Source organism: Lasiosphaeria miniovina, assembly GCF_030549165.1.
Source record: "Lasiosphaeria miniovina strain SMH2392-1A chromosome Unknown B0T26scaffold_5, whole genome shotgun sequence".
NCBI classification, from domain to species: Eukaryota; Fungi; Ascomycota; class Sordariomycetes; order Sordariales; family Lasiosphaeriaceae; genus Lasiosphaeria; species Lasiosphaeria miniovina.
In genome coordinates, this window is record NW_026848224.1 from 5,263,154 (window position 1) to 5,284,084 (window position 20,931).

The window sequence follows — 20,931 nt, forward strand, 5'->3', positions numbered from 1 at the left end:
TAAAGCGGCGCTATTAGCATCAAACCAGGCCGTGTTGTCAGAATTTGTTTTTGTTACGTGAGTGAGTGATGCTGACCGAGCCAGAACTCATAAGCTTTATTACCATGAATTTGTGATCCCATCTTGTACCAATAACTACACATATCCTAAGAACACGCCAGAAATTTAGCTTGATCCACTTGCCCCATTATGAACAGCGAGGTCATCGAGGCGGCAACAAAGAGACGGTCAGTTTCTGATCGCAAAGTGGCTTTGCAGCCGAAACTAGTTATGCAAAGACATTTGGTATTGTACTACACACCCTCTATGGACAAGACGGGGAAATGGGCTGGTAATTCGGGCTGAGGAATTGTCCGCTTTTATTCCGTAGTGCGATCAAGCCCGACTTGCATCGTCACCCCCTTTACATACCTTTGGTAGCCGTTTGAAGCCTTTAGTTTGCGTCGTTGCAGTATGACAAAAGGAGGCCAGATGGCGCTGGCAAACTCCGATCGACATCCCGTCACGTCACGCGGGGGCGGCCTCAGCGCAATGGGCGCGCAGATATCCAGCGAGGCTCCCGAAAAGGGCGCTTTGTGCAGGTTTTATGTACGCATTATTCGGCAGTTGCGCTCGCTGGCCGGGTTATGCAAGTCCTGTGCACGGGCTCAGAACAGGCGCGATGGAAACGAGGCAATTAAGCGGCACGCCGCCTACGAATGGCAGTGCGAAGTGACCTGTAGCGGGCCCGTGGAAGGGGTGGAGCGTTTATTTGTTTTTCTGGCGTAAATTACTTGGACGTTTCCTGACCCGTCTGTCCCACAACTTGCAGACATTTCCGATTCGACTGCAGTTGTCGGTTGACGGGAGCTGCTTTTTGCCTGTTGCAGTTCCTCTCTCGGAGGCCGGCTTCTAATTTATAGTGGGCTTGGGTTCAGATCCGCACCGTTGATCGCCCCGGTTACTCCACTCCGGCTTTTGCAAGAAGCACTCCCGCATGCCTACAGTAAGCATTCTGCCTTACCCAAGAACGCCGAGCAATTGGAAGTAGGGGACCGGACACGGGCAGGGCGACCCGATGGGAATATGCATACATTACCTAAAGCTTCACATCTTGAACAACACCACAGAAATGCACGGAAAACACGCCGAGGCGTGCAGTGGGCGCATGGATTACATGTGCAGCTTTCGTCTCGACGTCTTCTGGCGCATTGACGAACTACTACGATGCAGTGACGTGACGGCATCTCCAATGGCGATGCCAGACGACGGTGGTGATGCGGCCGCGCTGCAGAGACAGCGGAGCATTGACCAGGCCGTGGTCGAGGGCCACGACGCCGACATCCCGTCCGACATAAGCGTCGTGCTGGACGAGCAGGGCGAGAACCAACGCCAGCACGCCAGCATGCCAGCACGCCATCGCGGAGCAGCAGCAGCGGCGCGCCTCGCTCGCCCGTAAACGCAGTCTGTCAGGCGACGTCGAGAAGGACGCCAAAGACAACGATGCCCCTGTCGCTGACGACGACGACCCGAACATCGTCTGGTGGAACGACAACGACCCGGCCAACCCCTACAACTGGCCAACGTGGACCAAGGTGCTTAACTGCGTGCTGATCCGCGGTACTGCCAAGCCTTCGAGCGTTATTTGGAGATGTTGATTTCACACACCGAGAAGATGATCGGCATCTAGGTCAATACACCTACCGAGATTTTGGTTGGGATGGTTATGGAAGAGGGAGGTGAGCAGACATCGACCAAAGGCAAAGCGGCAGACCACAGCAAAGAGGACAAAAAAGCCCAGCGGACGGTGCCACCTTGGTACCAGACTGCTGCTCCTTAACCAGTGTTTAGATAGTCGACGTAGCGCATATTATCGACGTCCAAGCTACAATATCCATAACGAATCCTATTGAGTTTTGGAGTATGCTTCAGGCATTCTGGCCTTTGGATGACATCTAACAGCTCGAGATCATCGGCCATGAGAATCGGAACATTCTCCCCCTATAACCTGCAGCCCATCGGCTTTGGGATCGGTACAGATTTGCACTCCGTCCTATTCAGCACCCAACCGACCCGGAACACAGGATGTACCTCCAGGTCGTCTAGTTCAAGGACCGACATACCGAGCTAGGTCTTACTAGTAACGGCCAGGGTCATAGCAAGAAGACCAACTTGTTAGATTGTGGGCGGAAGACGGTGGACTCGATTGGGCTGGCGCCAGATATGTCGTACACGGCGATATCTATGAATTAAGCACGTCTGACCCGGAGAAACGCCCGCTGCCACACATCTGCTTCTTCTAGATGCAATATGCCATGTAGTAGATGTTTGCCTGTATAAAAGCCGCCGGAGCCCTTCAAGCTATCTTTCCCCCCCCCCGACGATGACACCAGGTTCGGCTCGAAATGAGGCATTTTTGCCTACCGACTGGGACGATATGCTCCGAGACGCTCTCGAGCTCGGTATCTTGAGCTCGAGGACAGAAGCGATTTGGAGAAAATCCCTTCTCGAGATGGCGTACGATGAAGCTCTAAAGAAAGTTCGGGCGTACAAGGTATTGATGGGCGAGAGCGATTCAGATCAGGAGAAAGAAGGAGAGGAGGCCGAGGATGACTAGAAGTCATACTCCAACACCATACTCCCAGCGCTGCGTACAGATAGTATTCAGGTCAGCCAACCTACCAAGACGGGCAGCGGGATTGGTAGTCTCAAGGAGGAACGTCTGCTAATGGAGCAGAGCAAGCATGACGTTGGCCACGAGGAGCAGAAGAGGATACCGGAGGGAAGAGAAAGATAAGTATCAGTACGGACAAGGACAAGGGCACTGACCATGGCGAGGGGGAGACGTTTACGCTCACGCGCAAGCTCTCCAAGCTGAGCCTCAAGGGAAGCTACCGCAGGCTCAAGGAGGTGCCGGGCAAGTTCAAGCGGTCTCGAGTTGCGTCGTTATTCCATAAACCGAAGAAGAGGAGCGCGTCGGAGAACAGGAGTAGTAGGAGGTATTCATAGTTATCTAGTCTATGAACTACACATTTCTTTCATCGTGCTCGTCGTCCTTGTTAAATCACGGCCTCGGTACTAGCCGCCAACACAGTGGCGAGGAGCGTCTTTGGTGCGGTCCTCCCTCTTCTTGGCCTCAAAATGTACGAGGCACTCGGGCTCGGCTGGGGAAACAATCTGTTGGCGTTTATCGCGGTGGCCATAGCCCCCGGCGCGTTCTCGATAATTCGGTATGGCGAGCTTCTGAGAACGAAATATCCGATCAAGAACCTGTGATCTGGTAGCGCTTAGCAACTGGGCCCCGGGCCATGTTTTCCCCGGGGTTTTTATTTTCTTTTAAGCCTTTTAATTACTTGTGGATAGCTACCGGGCGTGAGTTTTGCAAGTTTGTTCGGGGCAATCCTTCGGTTCTCTTTAAATGGATGCCGACTTCTGTACATTCGAGTAAATAGCCATGACCATTTTTCTCTGTCGTGCATCAAAGACAGTACCCCGAACGGCTCCGACTGGTGGATAACCTCGGCTAAGGCCAGACAACCTGGGGTGCCGGGAAACTACCGGGCATTACCTAATTCCCCATCTCCAGGTCCTCGGGCAGGCGGAGCTCGAGACCGAATAGCAAGAGCCACGCACACAATACTTTGGGGCAGAGAAGAATGGGCTTTATACGTATTCCAGAACCGTGAGAAAAATATACCGCAATCAAGGTCCATCCCTAAACGCCTTTCCATGAGACACCCGAGACAAGGAGTCGCAGGAGAAGTCGGCAAACAGCCGGCCCATCCGTGAAGGAGATTGAGCATTCCCACGCAGCACCATAAGAAGACCCTATCCCGTCATCCGGGAAATGCGGGACCATGCCCTGTTGTGCCTCGGAGTCGCCCGCCCGAACGACCCAACCTTATCCGACACCCTACCTCGTCCTTTCGAACCACCCGCTCGAGCCCGCGATGGCGACCGACTGGTCCATCACCCATTCTCCAACGCCGAGGTACTTGTCTACCCACTTCGTAACTTCTTTGTTGTCACCGGCGACCTTGTCTGTTTTGAAACTGGGTCTAGGAGGTCCCCATAAGAAGGGCAAGAGTTAGCCGCCGCCGCGCACCACCATCCTCCGTCGACAGAGGACCACTGCAACGGCCGGGAGAAAACTCACGTCAGACCAGTCGACCGCTTCATTCCGGCGAGGAAGGCGGAAACTATTCGAGCAAGCCGGGTCAGCCAGCGAGCAAAGCCAAGGGCATCAACCTTCGAATAGGGACGACTCACACAAGACCGCATCGAAGGCGTAGTGGGTAAGTCGTCCGAGCTTCGACCATAACCCCAAAGTCAGCAAATCGAGAAACTGGGAGCGCTTTAGACCTCGAGTAACAACATGGCGACACGAGAGAAGACAGTTTGGACGGGAAGACAAAGAGGTGGGGAAGGGCCCAACTCACCACCATCTTGAGAGAATGCCTCGATCTCTACACGACAATCTTCGACCGCGGATGGTGACTCTCAAACTCCTCTCCGAAACAGCAGTTGTATGTTGCTGGCGTGATGATTGGCGGTGGATGTCTTGGTCAAGCTGGTTTGGTCGATGGTTGGAGGGGGAGGCAAGCGACCGCGCAAGGCCCCCCCATCGATAACAAGCCGTGTGGCTGATCACACGACGGCCCGGGAACCGAAAGCTTAAGCACAGACCATCAAAACACGTGCACGATCACGAGACTAACTCGAAGCCACGCCTCGCCTAGCTTAACGGTGGTTGGCCCGTGCCTTGTCACTCCGCTAGACCTAATCGGGGCGAAGGAGGGGTGCGTGGGGCACTGGGCAATCTGTAATCGCTGGTTGGGTGGGATGTTGAGGAGGAGCTCTGGAGCTCGATTACACTCGTGTTGAGGGGGGGACTTTTCTCGCGCAGAAGTCAAACCAAAAAGCCAATTCCCTCAGCACAACTCCGTCGAAATTTCATTCTTGCTCCCTTCTCCCTCCATCAATCAACCTCTCCACACTCCGACCGACATCGATCATCTCCCAGGTACGTTTCTCTCAAACTTTGCCATTTTCTGCTATCCCCGGACGGCTGGTGTTTTTCACCGCATTTGTTCCGGCTTCGCCTGCGGTGGTTGCTCCTTCGGGACCCAACCGAAGGAGGGGCAATTTTCGAGCTACCTCAGAACTCGACAGCCGTGTGACTTTCGGGCATCATCCCTTGGCTCTGCTTTTGCCTCAGCCATTCACTCGCCTATCTCCGCTGGCCTGCAGCTGATCGAACTGGTTTTTTTTTTCATCTCCCGAAAACCTCTCACCCGGATCGGAACCGGTTTGCTGATTAAAAAGGCCTCGCAACAGGAATTTTTACGTCCCCCCACCACCATCTGCTCTGCCCCTCCTAGCGACCAGAGCCTGCCTTATTAGGCTTCCCACAACCACACCCGAAACCTCTTTTCGGACCAGATAGTCGTTAGAATGGCGGCCACGGCTCTGGATCACCTCCAGCTCGGCGGCAGAATCGACTGGCTTGCCCAGCTCGACACTGCTTTCCAGCCCGAGCGCAACCTGCGTCGGACATCTATCATCTGCACTATTGGTCCCAAGACGAACTCGGTCGAGGCGATCAACAAGCTCCGCGAGGCTGGCTTGAACGTTGTGCGGATGAACTTTTCCCACGGCAGCCATGAATATCACCGTACGTGCCTGACGTGCAACCTGGACATGTGGTGGTGATGGGCCACGGGCGCGAATGGGGCCGTCCTAATATGATCCCTATTTTAAATATATTACCCGCTGACGCTAGCCCACCGCAGAGTCGGTGATTGACAATGCCCGTGCTGCGGAGAAGGCCCAGAAGGGCCGCCAAGTGGCGATCGCTCTTGACACCAAGGGACCTGAGATCCGTACCGGCAACACGACCGGCGATGCCGACATCCCTATTGCTGCCGGTACCGTGATGAACTTCACCACCGATGAGAAATACGCCACTTCGTGTGACACGGAGAACATGTTGGTTATCTATGCTTTTTACCATCACTAGGGCTATATTAGCTAACGTTTCCCCAGGTATGTCGACTACAAGAACATCACCAAGGTGATTACGCCAGGCCGCATCATCTACGTTGACGATGGTGTTTTGGCTTTCGACGTGATTGAGATCACAGACGACAAGACCGTCAAGGTCAAGGCGAGAAACAATGGTTTCATCTCGTCGCGCAAGGGCGTCAATCTCCCCAACACAGATGTCGATCTTCCCGCTCTTTCAGAGAAAGATAAGAACGATCTGCGGTTCGGCGTGAAGAACAATGTCGATATGGTGTTTGCCTGTATGTGCCATGCCAAACGGTGACATGCCTCCTGGATTGTTAAGCCGTATGCTAATATCCGCAACAGCCTTCATCCGTCGGGGCCAGGACATCAAGGATATCCGCGAAGTGCTTGGAAAGGACGGTGCCCACATCCAGATCATTGCCAAGATTGAGAACCGTCAAGGTCTCAACAATTTCGCCGAGATCTTGGCTGAGACGGACGGTGTGATGGTTGCTCGTGGTGACTTGGGCATTGAGATTCCCGCGGCTGAGGTTTTCGCAGCCCAGAAGAAGATTATTGCCATGTGCAACATTGCTGGCAAGCCAGTCATCTGCGCAACACAGATGCTCGAGTCCATGATCAAGAACCCCAGACCCACCAGAGCCGAGATCAGCGATGTCGGTAACGCAGTTACGGACGGTGCCGACTGCGTCATGGTAAGAAAGATCGTTCCCGATTTTACTCTATATCAGAGAGGCTAACTTGGTTTCCAGTTGTCCGGCGAGACAGCCAAGGGTATCTACCCCAACGAGGCTGTGCGCGAGATGAGCGAAGCGTGCTTGAAGGCCGAAAACACTATCCCTTACGTTAGTCATTTTGAAGAGCTGTGCACTCTCGTTAAGCGGCCAGTGTCCATCACGGAGTCCTGCGCCATGGCTGCTGTTCGGGCCTCGCTGGATCTCAACGCCTCTGCCATCTTCGTGCTCTCGACTTCCGGGGAGTCGGCTCGCCTCCTATCCAAGTACCGCCCCGTGTGCCCCATCATCATGATTACCCGCAGCCCCTCGGCCTCCAGATACGCCCATCTTTACCGCGGCGTCTACCCCTTCCTCTTCCCCGAGGCCAAGCCCGACTTCACCAAGGTTAACTGGCAAGAGGATGTTGATCGCCGCATCAAGTGGGGACTCAGCAATGCCATTGGCCTCAACATCCTGAACCAGGACGAGACCGTCGTCGTTGTGCAGGGCTGGAAGGTAAGATACACGCATGTTCCTACAAATACCTCGGAAGTGTTGCTAACACGTATACAGGGCGGCATGGGCAACACCAATACCCTGCGTATTGTCAAGGCCGATGTCAACCACCTTGGAATTGGACAACAATAAATTCGAATTGTAGTTGGCTTTCCTCTGCGAGGTTATGTGGGAAGTGCGTGGGTATGGCGGTTGTTTGCTTCGCGTAGAGACTAAACGCATCTTTGCCCTTCGCCGCTAAGAGGACATGGGCGAGTGGGTGTTCAGTTCAGGGGGAAAATACGGACAAGGGCCAAACATTGGTACATCAGTCCTTAACAATAGACTTTCATAACTGCCCTGGAATGCATCCTAAGGTGACCACCAGTGCACACATCTATAATCTTGTTGCTCGGGGATTATCCACGGGTTTCATCGGCTAAACTGTAGTTTGCACTCAATATAGTACAGCCAAACGAATGTCGACCCATGTGAGTTCAAAGACGCGCTCATACAGTCACACGTACAGAATCTGCCCTTGGCCTCGGGAAAGCGAAAAACGTGGGCCGACAAACACCTCGTCCCTCTTTGACCGTGGTTCGATTCCACTTGAGCTGGCAACCTTGGGCCAGACAAATTTGCGACGTTCAATATATTATCACGCACGGTACGTGTTTCAACCAGTCGAAATATCCGCCAGCACCAAGGTAGACCCGGAGGTAAGGCGAGATTGGGGTTGACTGAGGTGACCTGGGTCTTGGGATGCCTGGGCTTGGCAGAGCCTCAAGCCACCCACCGTTGGCGACCCACACGGAGGATTTGGGCCCCACATGTTGGTGTCCCAGCCAATAGCGATGTCGCTGAGACCACTGATTGCTGCAGGTCTCAGCGGGAGGGAGCACATGCCAACTGCTCGTGAGCTTCGATTGCTAGAGTGTGTGGCAGAAAGAGCCGAGCATCGTCATCTGCCTCCAACCGTCTATACACTTCGCAAACGTCCATCTCACCTGATAATCGGTCGTCATTCGTCCGACCTCACCGTTGACTCACTGTTACACGGAGTGTTGGCTGCATTCTCTAGAACTAAGCTGAGAGCTGCGAGCTCCTCTTCGTTCCGCAGGCAGCAGGCCATGGGACACGTTGTCTGGGTACACCTCGTGCTTCTTGCTCTAGGTCTTACACTGCTATTCCGCGAAGTGCGCGCGCTGACTGATGCAGGCACCCTTCAATAGTTGAGCATTTCACCCGGCAGCGAGTCCAAACCACAAGATGACCACGAAATCTTCCTTCCTTCCTCGCTTCTCGCGTAGCGACATTCCCGTCCTCCCTTTCCACAACCCGCCAGGCTCTCCGATTCGCAAGAAGCCCAGCGAGTATGACTTGTCCGATCTCTCTCCCCGCCCTGAAGAACCTCTCCTAACCCCTAAGCCGCCATCCCGGGGCCCAGGTTCCTCGTCGCGCTATCGCAGCGCGTCTCCTTCGGCAGGACTCAGCGACAACGTGAGCAGTGCCGGATCCTCCTCTAAGATGAGGCCACGGGTCCTGTTCGCGGGCCCGCCTCCTCCAATCGCGGCGTCACGGGTGTTCTACCGAGACGAGGAGGACAGGGCCGCTTCAGCTGCGCCCCGTAACCTCGAGGCCTCGTCCTTTGCCCGCAACGTCAACAGCGTCCTTTTCGATAGGAGCTCGTCCGTACGCACCAGGGGCCAGGCACAAGAATACGAGCCCGATGCTATCTGGCGGAACCTGCAGCGTCGCGAAAACGCCCTCCAGAAGGAGCTCCAGTACCTCCTTGACGCGCAGTCGGCGGGTCTGGCCGTGAATCTGGACCCGCACGGCGCTCCACCGTCGAGCGCACGCTCCAACGCGAGCGATGCGGGGAGCAGCACACCCACGGGGTCCCTCTACACTGACGGCTCCACCGCGCGCCGATCACACATCCTTGTCGAGCAGCCCACGCGCGCGACTCCGGCCGGCGAGATAATCCCCGTGCGACAGCCGCGTAAGAAACCCCTTGGCTTGCGGGCGGCACGCACGGGACTGGCTCGGAACATTGCATTGCTGGCAGACCTCAAAACCGAAGAGGATGTGAACCTGGCAGCTGCGTTGAGCACGCGCAAGAAGGCGCTCTCACAGTTGCGCAGGCTCTCAGCCAAAAAGGAAGGGATCGCGGAAGAGCTGCGCATCCTAGAATCGGACGACGAGGAGCCCTTGGCCCGGGAGCTGCGCGAGTTGGGTGATCAGCACGGAAGCGTCACGACCGAGATCGCCGAGCTGGAGGAGCGGCTCGTGGGCCTGCGTAATAGGAAGCGGTGGCTTGATGGCAGGATCCTGGACGTCAGGAACCGCCGCGAGGCGGGCCTGAGCGGCTACAAGGGCGCCCTGAAGGAGGTTGACAGCAAACTGTTGGCCATGTTGAAGAGACCGCCCGTCAAGCCGCTCGATATTGAGGCTATCGCCGGGCCACAGGATCACGGGACCGAGGACGGCAGCAAGAACGGCGATCAAGACGCGGGGATGCAGTCGCCTGGAGGAACCGAGTTTTTGCGCATGCGCCCCGAACGGCGGACGGTCGAGATGGCCAAGGAGTGGTGGGAGAGCGAGGTAGCCCTCCTCGAGCGGCGCAAGGGCGACGTAGACAAGGAACGAAGCGCACTAGAGGAAGGCGTCGAGGTTTGGAGAGGCGCTATCAAGCTTGTCGCAGACTTTGAAGCCGATCTCCGGAGCGAGATGACAGTCAACGGCCACGACGGCGGCGGCGGCGGCGGAAGCAAGGGCAAGATGCATGCACCAACCCCGGAGCAAGCGATGTTTGCCCAGCTTGACAAGATGGCTACAGTTATGACGGCACTTGATGAGCGATTGCATCTGGCCGAAGAAAAGGGCTGGAACCTCCTAATCTGTGCCATTGGCGCCGAGCTCGAGGCATTTAGAGAAGCAGACACCATGCTGCGCGATGCGCTGCGGGCTGCTGGATATAACATCGACCACGACAGCGGCGGCGACGTTGATGAACACGATGAACTCGACACGCTTACGCCTCAGTTAGGAGTCTCTGCCAGCGTGAGGACCTCGGTCTCACGGCTCGGCGGAATCTCTCCTCAGCGAGGCGTTTCGGGTTCCGGAGGCAATATCACTACGCTTGTAGACGTCGAACACGAAGACAAGAACGTAGAGAGCGACAACGAAGTACCGGCGGACCTTCTTGTGACCCTGCCACAGGATCATGACAGTCCAACGCTGAGTAGGGAAGACAGCGAGAACGAAGTGCCGCCCGAGTTTCTGGCGCAGCATCACGACGATCTCTAGTAGTGTTTTCCCATGGGCTACTTTTTTGTTACCTTTCCGCCGAGAGCAGGATACGGTGTACTGGATAGCGAGGTTTTCTGGATTATCTTAGCCATCTGTCTCTTAACCTAGCATAGAGTTTAGACGGGATCGAACAGCTGGTCGCTCTGGTTTGATTTGTTCATTATGTTCCTGCCTCTGTCCTGCAGCCTTGGCAACGGGAAACCTAACCCAGATGGCTTGGAGCCTTTTGTTCTGGAATCCTTCTGTATGACTAGGCCAGGGGCACACAATTGTCATTGTTATTAGGGAGCTGCATCCGTATTCGCTGGCTCTCTGCCTTGCCGTCCCCAATTTGTGGGAGGGGCGCTTTGTTAGGGCTCGCACAAACCGCAATGGCAAGGCAGACTCCAAGGCGCCTTCCTCCTTCGGATCTCGCTCGGCATAAACCACGCACAGCCTTTCAAGGCGACAGCTAATTACCTGCCCAGTTTGCAATTGCCGTGCCAGGCTTCCCATTTCAATATTCAAGACACGTGGGCTGTGTGGCTAGGCTAATGCAATCTGGCAGGTGGGTAGACTGATAGACCCCTTACTTCGAGGTCAACGGGTCAAAGGAATGAATCACTGTCGTGTTCACCTCGAGCTCAATGAACGGAACGCGTCAGGGATTGAGTATCGTCATATGTGTACCGTCCGCGCCTGGGCGGTACATTGCTAACTGCTTAGTCGAATGAGAAGTGCGGAGCCCTCCGCGCCTAATTTATTCTCAGTCTTGTTCGTTTTACGTACGAAGTAACTAGCTAGGTACTCACTCACCTGATTGCATGTGCTCACTCCGCCTCGTGTGTTTCAATAGCGCTGGTTTGTGTTTGTCTGGCGTTTTCGAAGGCAGACTCGGTATACTTGCTTGGCGTCGTCGGCCCGAAGCTCGCGCCACAGAATCAACCCATGCTGGCTGCTAACTGTTCATTCATACCAAAACGGGAATCCGGCCCCCTTGCAGGCCCCATGTCTCCCGATTCGGTTCGGTTTGGGCGAATCCAGCAGGGTACAGACGTGGTTGCTAGGGGCTCGTTGCCGTTGGGGGCGCAGAGGACGTTGTTGCCGCTTTCAAACGCGCCGCTGGTTCTCATGTGCGGTGTCTTTGGCAAGGTCGAGCCTGTCGTGTCGGCCTTGCGGAGCGTAATCTTTTCTACCGTAGGATTCTACTGTCTGTCGGGCTTGTTTGGTTTTGTCTCTCTGCTGGTTGGAAGTTAATTATGGCCCATGTATGGGGGCCAAATTCTGCCCAGCCACGGGAGACATGAAAACAGAGCGGCGTCTGCTTATGTGGCTCATTCAATGACCGATTTCTTCGGCAAGGCCTCTCCCGTCGGCCTCGCGGGGCGGAATCGTTTCCTCTGTTAGATTTCACTGCCGGGTGTCTTTGGTTTTGTCTCTCTGCTGGTTGGAAGTTAATTATGGCCCATTTATGGGGGCCAAATTCTGCCCGGCCGTAATTAGGAGACATTGAAACAGAGCAGGGTCTGATTATGCGGTCTGCTCAGTCACGACGATGCAGACTGGAGGCGTTGGGGCCCGTGGCTGAATCAAATCAAATCAAATTGGAGGTTCTGCTTGCCGTCGTCGGTGCCGTTGCCGCTGTCGAACAAGTACATTCATTCGTGTCTAGCCACATCTCTGGTCGCCCATGTTGGACGAACTTTGAATTGAGATTGCGCCAAACATGAAGGTAGTTGTGCTGCAAAAGTACCAATATGGTGCACCCGCAAAGACCTCGCATGGCATCTTACGCCTGGTAGATAGCAAAAGGACGTTGCAGTTCGCCAGACTAAGGCCGAGGGCAACCGGGGCAAATCATAAGTGCCCGTCTTGGACTCACCAAGCCGGGTCTCGGGCGGAGGATTACGGCCGATCTGCTTACCCGGCACCCCTACCTCCCCGCCTACTCCAGCAGAGCGAGTAGCTTGTTTCTGCAGTCCCAATGTCATCCGAGCAAGGAAGGCACAACGTCAGTGCGCTGCGCCGCTGCTACACATAGACCCATAGCTCAGCTCTAGGTAAGGTACCTAGCCTTCTGCATGAACGCCTCACTCCTCACTAGACGCCGCCATTCCGATCCGTGCGCCATGTTTACTCGGCCGCATTGTCCCGGCCAACGTCGTCTTACATGTATGCCACTGGCGACATGGGAACCCCCGGATCGCTGTGAGCCGTCGTTCCATCATCCGGATAAATAGTTGCCGGTTGGGGGCCGGATTCGAGCCATCTTGATCTTTAGTCATGGGCGGTCGCCCTCGTCACAGGGTCGCCGGCGCGGTGTATTCAATAAAACATCGGGCGGAGGTTGTGGGGCCCGAAGGCGAGGCTTTGCCCCATCACCACATCCGGCGTTGGCTCAAAGCGGGCTTTTGCAGACTCGAGGTGGAGGCCACCGAAGAGGCCACCGTAGAGGAGGCCTCTGGCCGTACCTCGTGCCATTTGGCAAAGGGAGGGTAAGACCCCTGAGACGCTGTGTTTCTCCCCACGGAATACGAGCGGCGGCCGGATTTGCCACCGGCGATGCACCGTGCAAGGGCAATTCCACGAGTAAACTTGAGCCCCAGGGACTTTTGCTGCCTTTTTTCAACTCGACCACCCGGGTCCATGTGCGTGCTGACTGCCCGGTATTATAAATAAGCTGACGTGCGGGACCCGGGGCGGACGCAAGCCCATGCTGCTGCCCAATTAACCACAGTTGCCTCGTGCGGTGGCAGTGCTCGACTCGGCTCATACCCAACCTGAACCAACCCCAGAGACTGCTACCACACGCCTCCCTGGAATGGCCTAGCTCGAAGGATTTCTCTCTCTGAGGGGGAGGAGAGGGATAAAAAGAGCTCATAGCTAAATTCAGCCTAACTGCGGAAGCCTCTTGTTTCATATCAACAAGGGATGATAAAAACAAGCCTTTCTGCGGCCAAAACACGACGAGCCAAGGGGTCAATCCCACACGACCTGTGAGTTTCCACACTAAGGGAGGATTCCCCAAGCCTCATCCAATGCTCTTTGGGTTAGGCCAACGAGCCAACGGCCGTGATGAGGATGGCCTCGAATTATGCCGGGCGCCGGCGGGCCCAGGAGCAGGAGCCCGTGTTGCTGAATACTGATTGAAGTGCTAATAAACACGCGTCCCCGACTGACTCCCTAATTACGACATGACTCTAGGCCTCCAACGTAAACACGGTCTCGCATGTTGCGGCCGCCCAAAAACCAGCCTGCCTGCCGGCCCCCCTTCTGGCCCTGGGCCTCCTCCCCTCCGACTCGCCCTGCCAAATCCAATGTCGAGCTAGACGGTGGCGCAGCACGGGAGCCGAGTGGATAGCCGGCTGAACGAACTTTGAAGCCACGCTCGCTCGCGACACCGCTTGGCTCCACATATCTTGCCCCTCCTCGGCCGCATCGTCCTGTCTCTGGGGAGCATGTCATGTAGCGAAGTGATGTCAAGCAGAACACGTCGACATGGACCAAGCTGACCACGGCCCGCACCTCCAGCCGACGGCTGGCTGGGTGGCCGGCGATGAGTGGGACACGCACCGGGCGACCATCCAGGAGCTCTACCAGGCCCAGAACATGCCCCTCAAGGATGTCATGAAGGTCATGGAAGACCGGCATGGGTTCCGAGCGACGTAAGAAGATTCCCTCACCATCCTTTCCGTTTTTACAACATAGGGAGATAAAGAACAAAATACCAAGGGTGTATCGTGGGGTTGCTGATGATGAACATGTAACCGCGCCGGGAAGCAGCCAGCGAATGTACAAGACGCGGATAAAGTCGTGGGGCCTCGACAAGAAATTCAAGGAGTCGGAGGTGGTCGAGCTGTTCCGGCTCCGGCGGGAGCGGGAGCGGGCGGGCAAGAGCGCGGCCGCGGCGACTTACACGATCCGCGGGCGCGAGGTCGACTGGGACCGCGTCAATACGTACGTCAGGAGAAAGGGCCTCGATATCCCGCGGCTCGTCGACACGGCGCCCCACCTCAGTCCCGCGGCCGCCAGGGAGATTGCCTGTCGAACGCCCTCGCCCGCCCCAGATCCCGCCGCCGCCGGTGTGGCTGCGGCTAGCTACAGACATGGCGGCGGGCTTGCCCCTATCGACACGTATCTCGACGTGACAACTTCGCCCATGTCTTCGTCGTCCATGGTCTCGTCTGCCCCGTCGGCGTTTTCGTCGTCGCCGGGGCCCGGCCCGGCTCCAGCCCTTGCCGCCTCTCGAACGCCAATATCTCCGTCGGCGAGCCACTACTCACACCACCAACCCGGACCCCTCCCGCGGCAGGACGAAAGCAGCCACCACTACCAAAACACAACAGCCACCCCGGCCAGCGCGCCAGCGCCGCAGAGCGCGGAAGGTCTGCAGGTATTCCAGAAGTTCCTCACACGCGCCTACCACACGGTGCTGTTCGAGGACGGCGACAAGGCGTGGGGCACGACCGAGTACTGGCTGCGCAACGCGCGGTCGCAGGAGTGGATCATGACGCTGCGGTACAAGCTGGCTATGTACCGGGGGTTCATCGAGGCCGAGACGGCGGCCGGCAGCGCCGCGGTCCGCAGCTTCCGCGCGCTCAACCGCAGCTTTGCTTTGCTAGAGCCCGCCAGCGCGGGGATCATCGGCGTGCGCCTGTTCTACCTCGTCAACTTCTTCCACGCTTTTGGCCACGCGAGCCCCTTCCACAACCCCTTCGCCGCCACCGCGCGCCAGCTCGCCACCGTCGTGCACACCGCCTGCGTTGCGCTGCCGCCGCAATACGCGCAGGGAAGTGGCTGCGTGGACGCCGGCGGCGGCAGCGGCGGCGGCGGCGGCGGCGATGTCGTCATGGCGGGGACCGGCGAGGATTTCCGCATCCACCGGTACCCTCCGCAGCATCACGGCGGGCAGAGTCACGGCGGGCAGAGTCACGACAAGAGGGCCAGCAGCAGCAGGAGCAGCAGCAGCAGCAGCGCCGTGCCACCGCCTGCATCTCCCACGGGCGCCGCCGCAACGCCCCGTCCGCTTTTAGTGCTAGAAAGCCACCTCGATTTCACCGAGTCGGCGGGCCGCTTCCTGGCCGCGGTGCTCGACAGCATGGTGCAGCGGCTCGGCGTGGTGCTGCCCGCTGCCGCCGTCCTGCTGCTCGACAAGGACCGCGACGGATACCCGCTGCTAGACAGCGGCACGCCGGAACCGCCGCCAGCAAACAGCAGCACCGCGCCATCTGTCTCAACCCTCCCCTTTCCGCCGGGGTTCGCAGACACGCGCTACGCGGCTTACGGCGGGACGGAGCGAGATCCGCCGGCGGCGGCACTGGACGCCGCCGTGTGGGCGCTGGCAAGGCGGCGCGACGATGCGCTGGCTGTAGAGTGTCTGCGGCCGCTGCTGGCGCTGGATACTACTACCGCCAGCGGCATGAGTGTAGCTGGTGGTAATATGTCAGGGACACAGCAGCAGGCTACCAGTGGCGGCAATAACAACCCGCAACCATCGCCAGCGTCACCGCAACCACTCCCTACATCGTCCAGTTCTAGTCACACAGTACGATTGATAGGGTTACATCCCCAACCAAATCCACGCTCACCTTCACAATCAAATCCATCATCCACATCCACATCCACATCCACATCCACATCAACAGCACAAAAAACTCGCGCTCGCGCCATTGCGCGCTGCGCACGCTACCACGCGGCGCGCATCGCCGAGCGCGCCGGCGACGCAGAGGCTGCGCGCGAGAACCTCGTCCGCTCTGTGCAGGGGTCGCTGCTTTTCGATGGCGAGTTTGTGAGCTGGGGGGAGGTTGAGTTTTTGTTTTTGTGATTTTCTTCTCTCCCTTCCTGTTTTTTCTTCCCTTCTTTTCTTTTTCTTTTCTTAGCACCGGTTCTGGTTCTGGCTTCTTTGGGTTTGGAGCGTCCACACACATTGCCGAGGTTGATGATTGAATGAGTCTAATTGTCTGTCTGGTAGGTGATCATATTTGAGTTGCAATGACAACAGGGGTAGTGCTGTGCTGGGTTGTGTTGATGGCTTGAGGTAGGATAGTTGAGATGAATCAAGTTGGACGGGAGAGGTAGATAAAATGGGACATATCTTACTTGGGGCCCGTGTCAGAGTTCATTGGGTATCCAATGAGGCAGGCCTGTTCTCTTCAGCTTCACTGTCTTTCAATCCTTTTCTATTTCATTTCTTCTCGTTTTCTGGTGTCTGCTTTTGCCTGGCATTGCCTTTTCACTGACATTGCCTTTTCATTGCCTTTTCATTGCGCAGGATGGGAATCAGCATTAGTCACGAATGTTACGAACATGGCTTGGCTGTGGCGTGTTGGCGAAATCATGGTTGCGGTTTGTTCTTCTTACCTTGATATCTTTCAACTTGCTGCTTATCAGATCCAACTTTGAGCAAAAAGTCATCAACGTTAGCCGCATCAGTGCTGCTTGTAAAGCCAAGTCTTCAACTTTCCATTTTCTCTTTCTGGTTCTTCTTCTTTTATCCTCTCTCCTCTTCTTTTACCCTCTCTCCTCTTCTTTTACCCTCTCTCCTCTTCTTTTACCCTCTCTCCTCTTCTTTTACCCTCTCTCCTCTCTTCTTTTATCCTCTCTCCATTTTCTCGTTAGTTAAAGCAGTAGTGTAGCACACACAGCCCCGAGGAGGTTGTCATAGCTAGCTTATCTCTGTGCCAAGCCAACGGGATCAACTCTTGGTAATGAGGCTCGGAGCAACTCGGCTAGAAGGGAGTTGCTTCGGTACCGGTCGGTGGAAGCATCGACTTGACAGGTCGCCTCGCTTCGCCTCGCCTCTTTGTTGCAGCCGCTAGGAAGCCACCTCGGAGTTCGTTGGTTGCTCTAATAGTCTGTCTGAATCATTCTGTTTGCGTCAAAGGATTCCAATCAGGCAAATTAAACTGCGCTAATTCGCCGACAGAAATTAGAACCTCTACCTAAAAGTAGAGATGAACGATTTTTCTTTGTATTGAAAGTACTTGGCTAATAACGTCGAACTCTCGGGCTTTGGCAGCCATCAGACTGAAAATCTCGGGTTCTAGATTTGCATGATATGCTTAGTCTCGCTTAACTTCTCGACTGGGTATGGAGGGAGTTTGCATCAGCCTATCTGACCAGCGTTTCACATAAGGGGTAAAGTCCGTCCGAGTTGACTACGTGGTGGGTGGTTGGAAACTGCAACGCTTCGTTCTACTGTCCAAGTCTGGTTGTCCTAGCGTATGTACTGTTGTGTAGCGGTGCACGAATAGCCATCACCGTCAGCATCTAAGAACTACACTGCAGCCGCTGGAAAGTCGGTAAATGCGTTTGGCGTCGAGACTTCAACATCGCTGATTCAAGAACTCCCTCGGCATTAGACTAAGCCATCGAGACGGGAACTAACAAACTTAGCAATCCAACTACAAGTAGCTGCCGCGCAACGGCCACACACCCTCGGCACTCAGATTGGGAAATGCTGCCTTAATTATTACCAACGACCGGCGAGCGAACGATGTGAAGCTGCAGAGCAGCGCCTTGGAGGTGGGACCAGAGCCACAGTAACGTGTCTGGTTTAGGGTTTAGTTGCACGGCTTGCAACTATCAATTCAGACTCTCCCACAAAGGGCGGCGGCTGCATACGGCTGCAGCATGACGTGGTGGATATATGGCCGTAACAGGGTAGGGTAGGTCTTGGATGATCCCATGGGCCCTTGACAAAGGTAGGTAGGTAGGTTGCTAAGCTTTAGAGGCGCATGAGCGGGTTCGGAGCGTCTGGATGGGCGGGACGAGTGAACTAACCCACGGCTCGCTCTGGTACAGTATCCGTACCGAGTCATCACTTGCTGACGCGGGCGGCATCTGCTTTGGTTAGGACTGGACCTAGACCAGACCTGCGTGAATTGTGGGCTCTGGACGGAATACTCCGTCTGCAACCAAGTCTGAGGATGGACGCCGTGACAAATTGGTTGTGGGCTGCTGCTGGGCGCTGGGAATGTGACGAGTGCGGATGTCGGAAGCCTCCACTCCTGCCTCCTCGGCAGCATTAGCTGGCACACTCCAAGACCCAAGAACCCCACGAGTATTGCATGCCGTTGAGCGTGGACGCATTCCCGAGAACTGCGTTATCGCTATCGTGCCAAGACGATGATCATCGTCTCTCCGCTTCTAACGACTGACGTGCAGCGCGCTCCAAAGAGTACGGCCAACATGGACATGGACAGGCAGCTACGGCCGGTCTCGCCCCCCGGAATACTGGGTTATGCACGCAATAATGGCTCCATGCTCGGTCTAGTTCTCGCGCCATGGGCGACGCAGCAACCAGCAACCAGCAGCGAGCAGCGACAGGAGCAGGAGCAGCCAGCAGATAGATAGGCACATCACAGGGATTTGTGCTGTCTCGTGTCACTCGGAGCGGTGAAGGGATGCTTGGATTGTGGGGGGAAAGGTGGGGATGGGAGATGGGATCAATAAGGTATAATATTTGCTGCACGCGGTAAAGAGTACGACGAGCATGCTGGTCTAACTGTACGTAGTCTAACTGTACGTAGTGTAGTATTCGTCGTCCGAACGGTTCTTCTAGCTTTGGGAATAGTGCGGGCGGGTCCCCCAGACGGAGTGGAGCGAAGGGGGCAGAGGCGGGCAGATAGGCGGGAACGAAAAAAAGAAAAGAAAGACGTTCCCATGCCACGTCCATCATCAGCAAATCTCGGTGCGGACGGCTCGGGCCAAAGGGACTAGCGCTTCGGCTCGGCTTGCCTGTATGGGGCCAAGCCGCTTCCTCATCCTGGGCAATTCGCATCGAGCACAGTAGAATGCATAGTGTGGGCGTTTGGCAGAGGGTTTCTGGCATCGCCGACTCTCGCGTCCAAATATCCCGCGCATCGTGGACTGTTGTGCGTCCGATACGCCATCGCCTGCAGCAAGACGTCAAGGACTTTGAATAGGAGGGCGACCCAAATCACCGGGCAGAGCGCTCTGTTGCAGGCCGAGTGGACCACTGTCTCAACCGACGTGGTCCGTGCCGCAGGCTCTCATTGGGCGCTGGCGGGGTATGGCGGGCCAGCCAGACCGTTTTCCTGGGTGGCCCGGGAGGGGTGGAGGGGTGGGAAGGAGCCTTACCCCGAGCCTCCCGTACCCGATGTCGTAGCACATCAAGCCCAATTCGACGAGGGGGTACGGAGGTACCGCGCCGGGCACTTCACCACATTACCTTAGCCTGTTCGCCATGCTGAAGACGGTGCCGCCCCGTCGGGACTCGATGCCAACACCAGGGGAGGCCCGAGCGAGGGGATTTGTGGCGCAGAGACACGCACGGCTCTCTCCCGCTTCCCACCGATTGTAGTCTCACTCTCCCCAGCATGGCGGCACATGGCACCATCTTTGGGACGCTCGTCTCCAGCGAGGTGGGAACCTGGGACCTTGGGATTCTCTCACATCTTCCCGGGCTACGCCCGTCCCTGTTCTGTTTGCCAGTAGAAGTGTTCCACGACTGGCCGTGAGCGGGGTTCTCGCTCGGTGATCACAGCTATTTAGGTGGGACCAGCCGACCAACAAATCAATCGAAGAAAGAAAACAAGGGTTTGGCTCGGTCTTGACTCTTAAATCCGCAATCTAGCTTGAGCACCTATCACGGCTGCTCGCTTTCGCATCCGGTCAAGGAACTGAGGCCTGGGGACCGAAAGAGGTAGGCATTTCTAAGCACGCAAGTTTGCATGGAAAAAATTCCACCTCAACCCACTGGCGATGCCGTCCGCCATCGACCGTCCACCTCGGCCAGACCTAGCGGACCGGATTTCGACCGCCGCGGAGGCGAGGTGAGGCGAGGTGACCTGTCAAGTTGCTGCTTTCCACGTTAGGCAGGTCAGTCGGCGATGCAGCAGACTGGCTAAACAAAGCTGGACCCGGCCGGGTGCATCCGACCCAGCAGCCCCTCAACAACCCGTACGTGTCATACGTGGCCGGCAGTGGTTCGCTGCTGCACGATAGACTGGTATCGAGGATGGCATGGCATGTCCTGGCAATGGCGATGGCAATGGCAATGGGCGCACGCCAGGATACCGGAGGCATGGCTTGCAGTGCCGCTGCGATGCAAGATACTGCTTCGAGGTGTCGTACACTATCAGCATCAGTCAATCAGTCAATCAATCGGAGGTTTGACGTCGACGTAGGATGGAGGTACAGAGTGCCGGAGGGGGGGGGGGGGGGAAGCGGAAAAAGAGGTGGAGAGAAGCGCGCCCGCGTCACCCAACCCCTCTTGGTTCTTGTGCTCCCCCACTATCACCCATCCTCAGTCCCGGCTCTCTGGATCCCCCGGGCCCTCTCGGTACGCCATTTTTTTGCAGCCGCTAGAAAGGTACGTCGGAGTTCGTCGGTTGTCCCAATGGTCTGAATCATTCTGTTTGCGTCAAAGGATTCCAAGCAAATGCACGATTGGCAT

The 20,931-nt window shown here is 56.3% G+C and overlaps 5 protein-coding genes across 5 annotated transcripts; 4 read left to right on the forward strand and 1 right to left on the reverse strand.

Moving 5' to 3' along the window:
• Positions 1 to 1,231: 1,231 nt before the first annotated feature.
• Positions 1,232 to 3,255, forward strand: B0T26DRAFT_754040 (uncharacterized protein; the record flags this gene model as incomplete). Its single annotated transcript, XM_060445782.1, has 4 exons — positions 1,232 to 1,339; positions 1,392 to 1,619; positions 2,818 to 2,971; positions 3,074 to 3,255. The coding sequence occupies 4 exons, from the start codon at positions 1,232 to 1,234 to the stop codon at positions 3,253 to 3,255; spliced, it is 672 nt and encodes a 223-aa protein (XP_060295315.1).
• Positions 3,256 to 3,892: 637 nt separating this feature from the next.
• B0T26DRAFT_651572 (uncharacterized protein) lies at positions 3,893 to 4,321 on the reverse strand (the record flags this gene model as incomplete). Its single annotated transcript, XM_060438289.1, has 3 exons — positions 3,893 to 4,031; positions 4,136 to 4,178; positions 4,249 to 4,321. Coding segments are annotated over 3 exons (255 nt in total), but the record flags the coding sequence as incomplete, so codon positions are not given.
• Positions 4,322 to 5,433: 1,112 nt separating this feature from the next.
• On the forward strand, positions 5,434 to 7,373 carry B0T26DRAFT_678266 (pyruvate kinase; the record flags this gene model as incomplete). The annotated part of the gene is made up of 6 exons (XM_060440206.1): positions 5,434 to 5,653; positions 5,772 to 5,967; positions 6,025 to 6,284; positions 6,352 to 6,704; positions 6,762 to 7,241; positions 7,299 to 7,373. The coding sequence occupies 6 exons, from the start codon at positions 5,434 to 5,436 to the stop codon at positions 7,371 to 7,373; spliced, it is 1,584 nt and encodes a 527-aa protein (XP_060295317.1).
• Positions 7,374 to 8,489: 1,116 nt separating this feature from the next.
• Positions 8,490 to 10,529, forward strand: B0T26DRAFT_649990 (uncharacterized protein; the record flags this gene model as incomplete). The annotated part of the gene is made up of 1 exon (XM_060438138.1): positions 8,490 to 10,529. The coding sequence occupies one exon, from the start codon at positions 8,490 to 8,492 to the stop codon at positions 10,527 to 10,529; it is 2,040 nt and encodes a 679-aa protein (XP_060295318.1).
• Positions 10,530 to 13,571: 3,042 nt separating this feature from the next.
• Positions 13,572 to 16,335, forward strand: B0T26DRAFT_783803 (uncharacterized protein; the record flags this gene model as incomplete). The annotated part of the gene is made up of 3 exons (XM_060446752.1): positions 13,572 to 14,176; positions 14,295 to 15,946; positions 16,157 to 16,335. Exons 1-3 carry the CDS (start codon positions 14,010 to 14,012, stop codon positions 16,333 to 16,335), a joined length of 1,998 nt encoding a protein of 665 aa, XP_060295319.1. The 5' UTR covers positions 13,572 to 14,009.
• Positions 16,336 to 20,931: the final 4,596 nt, after the last annotated feature.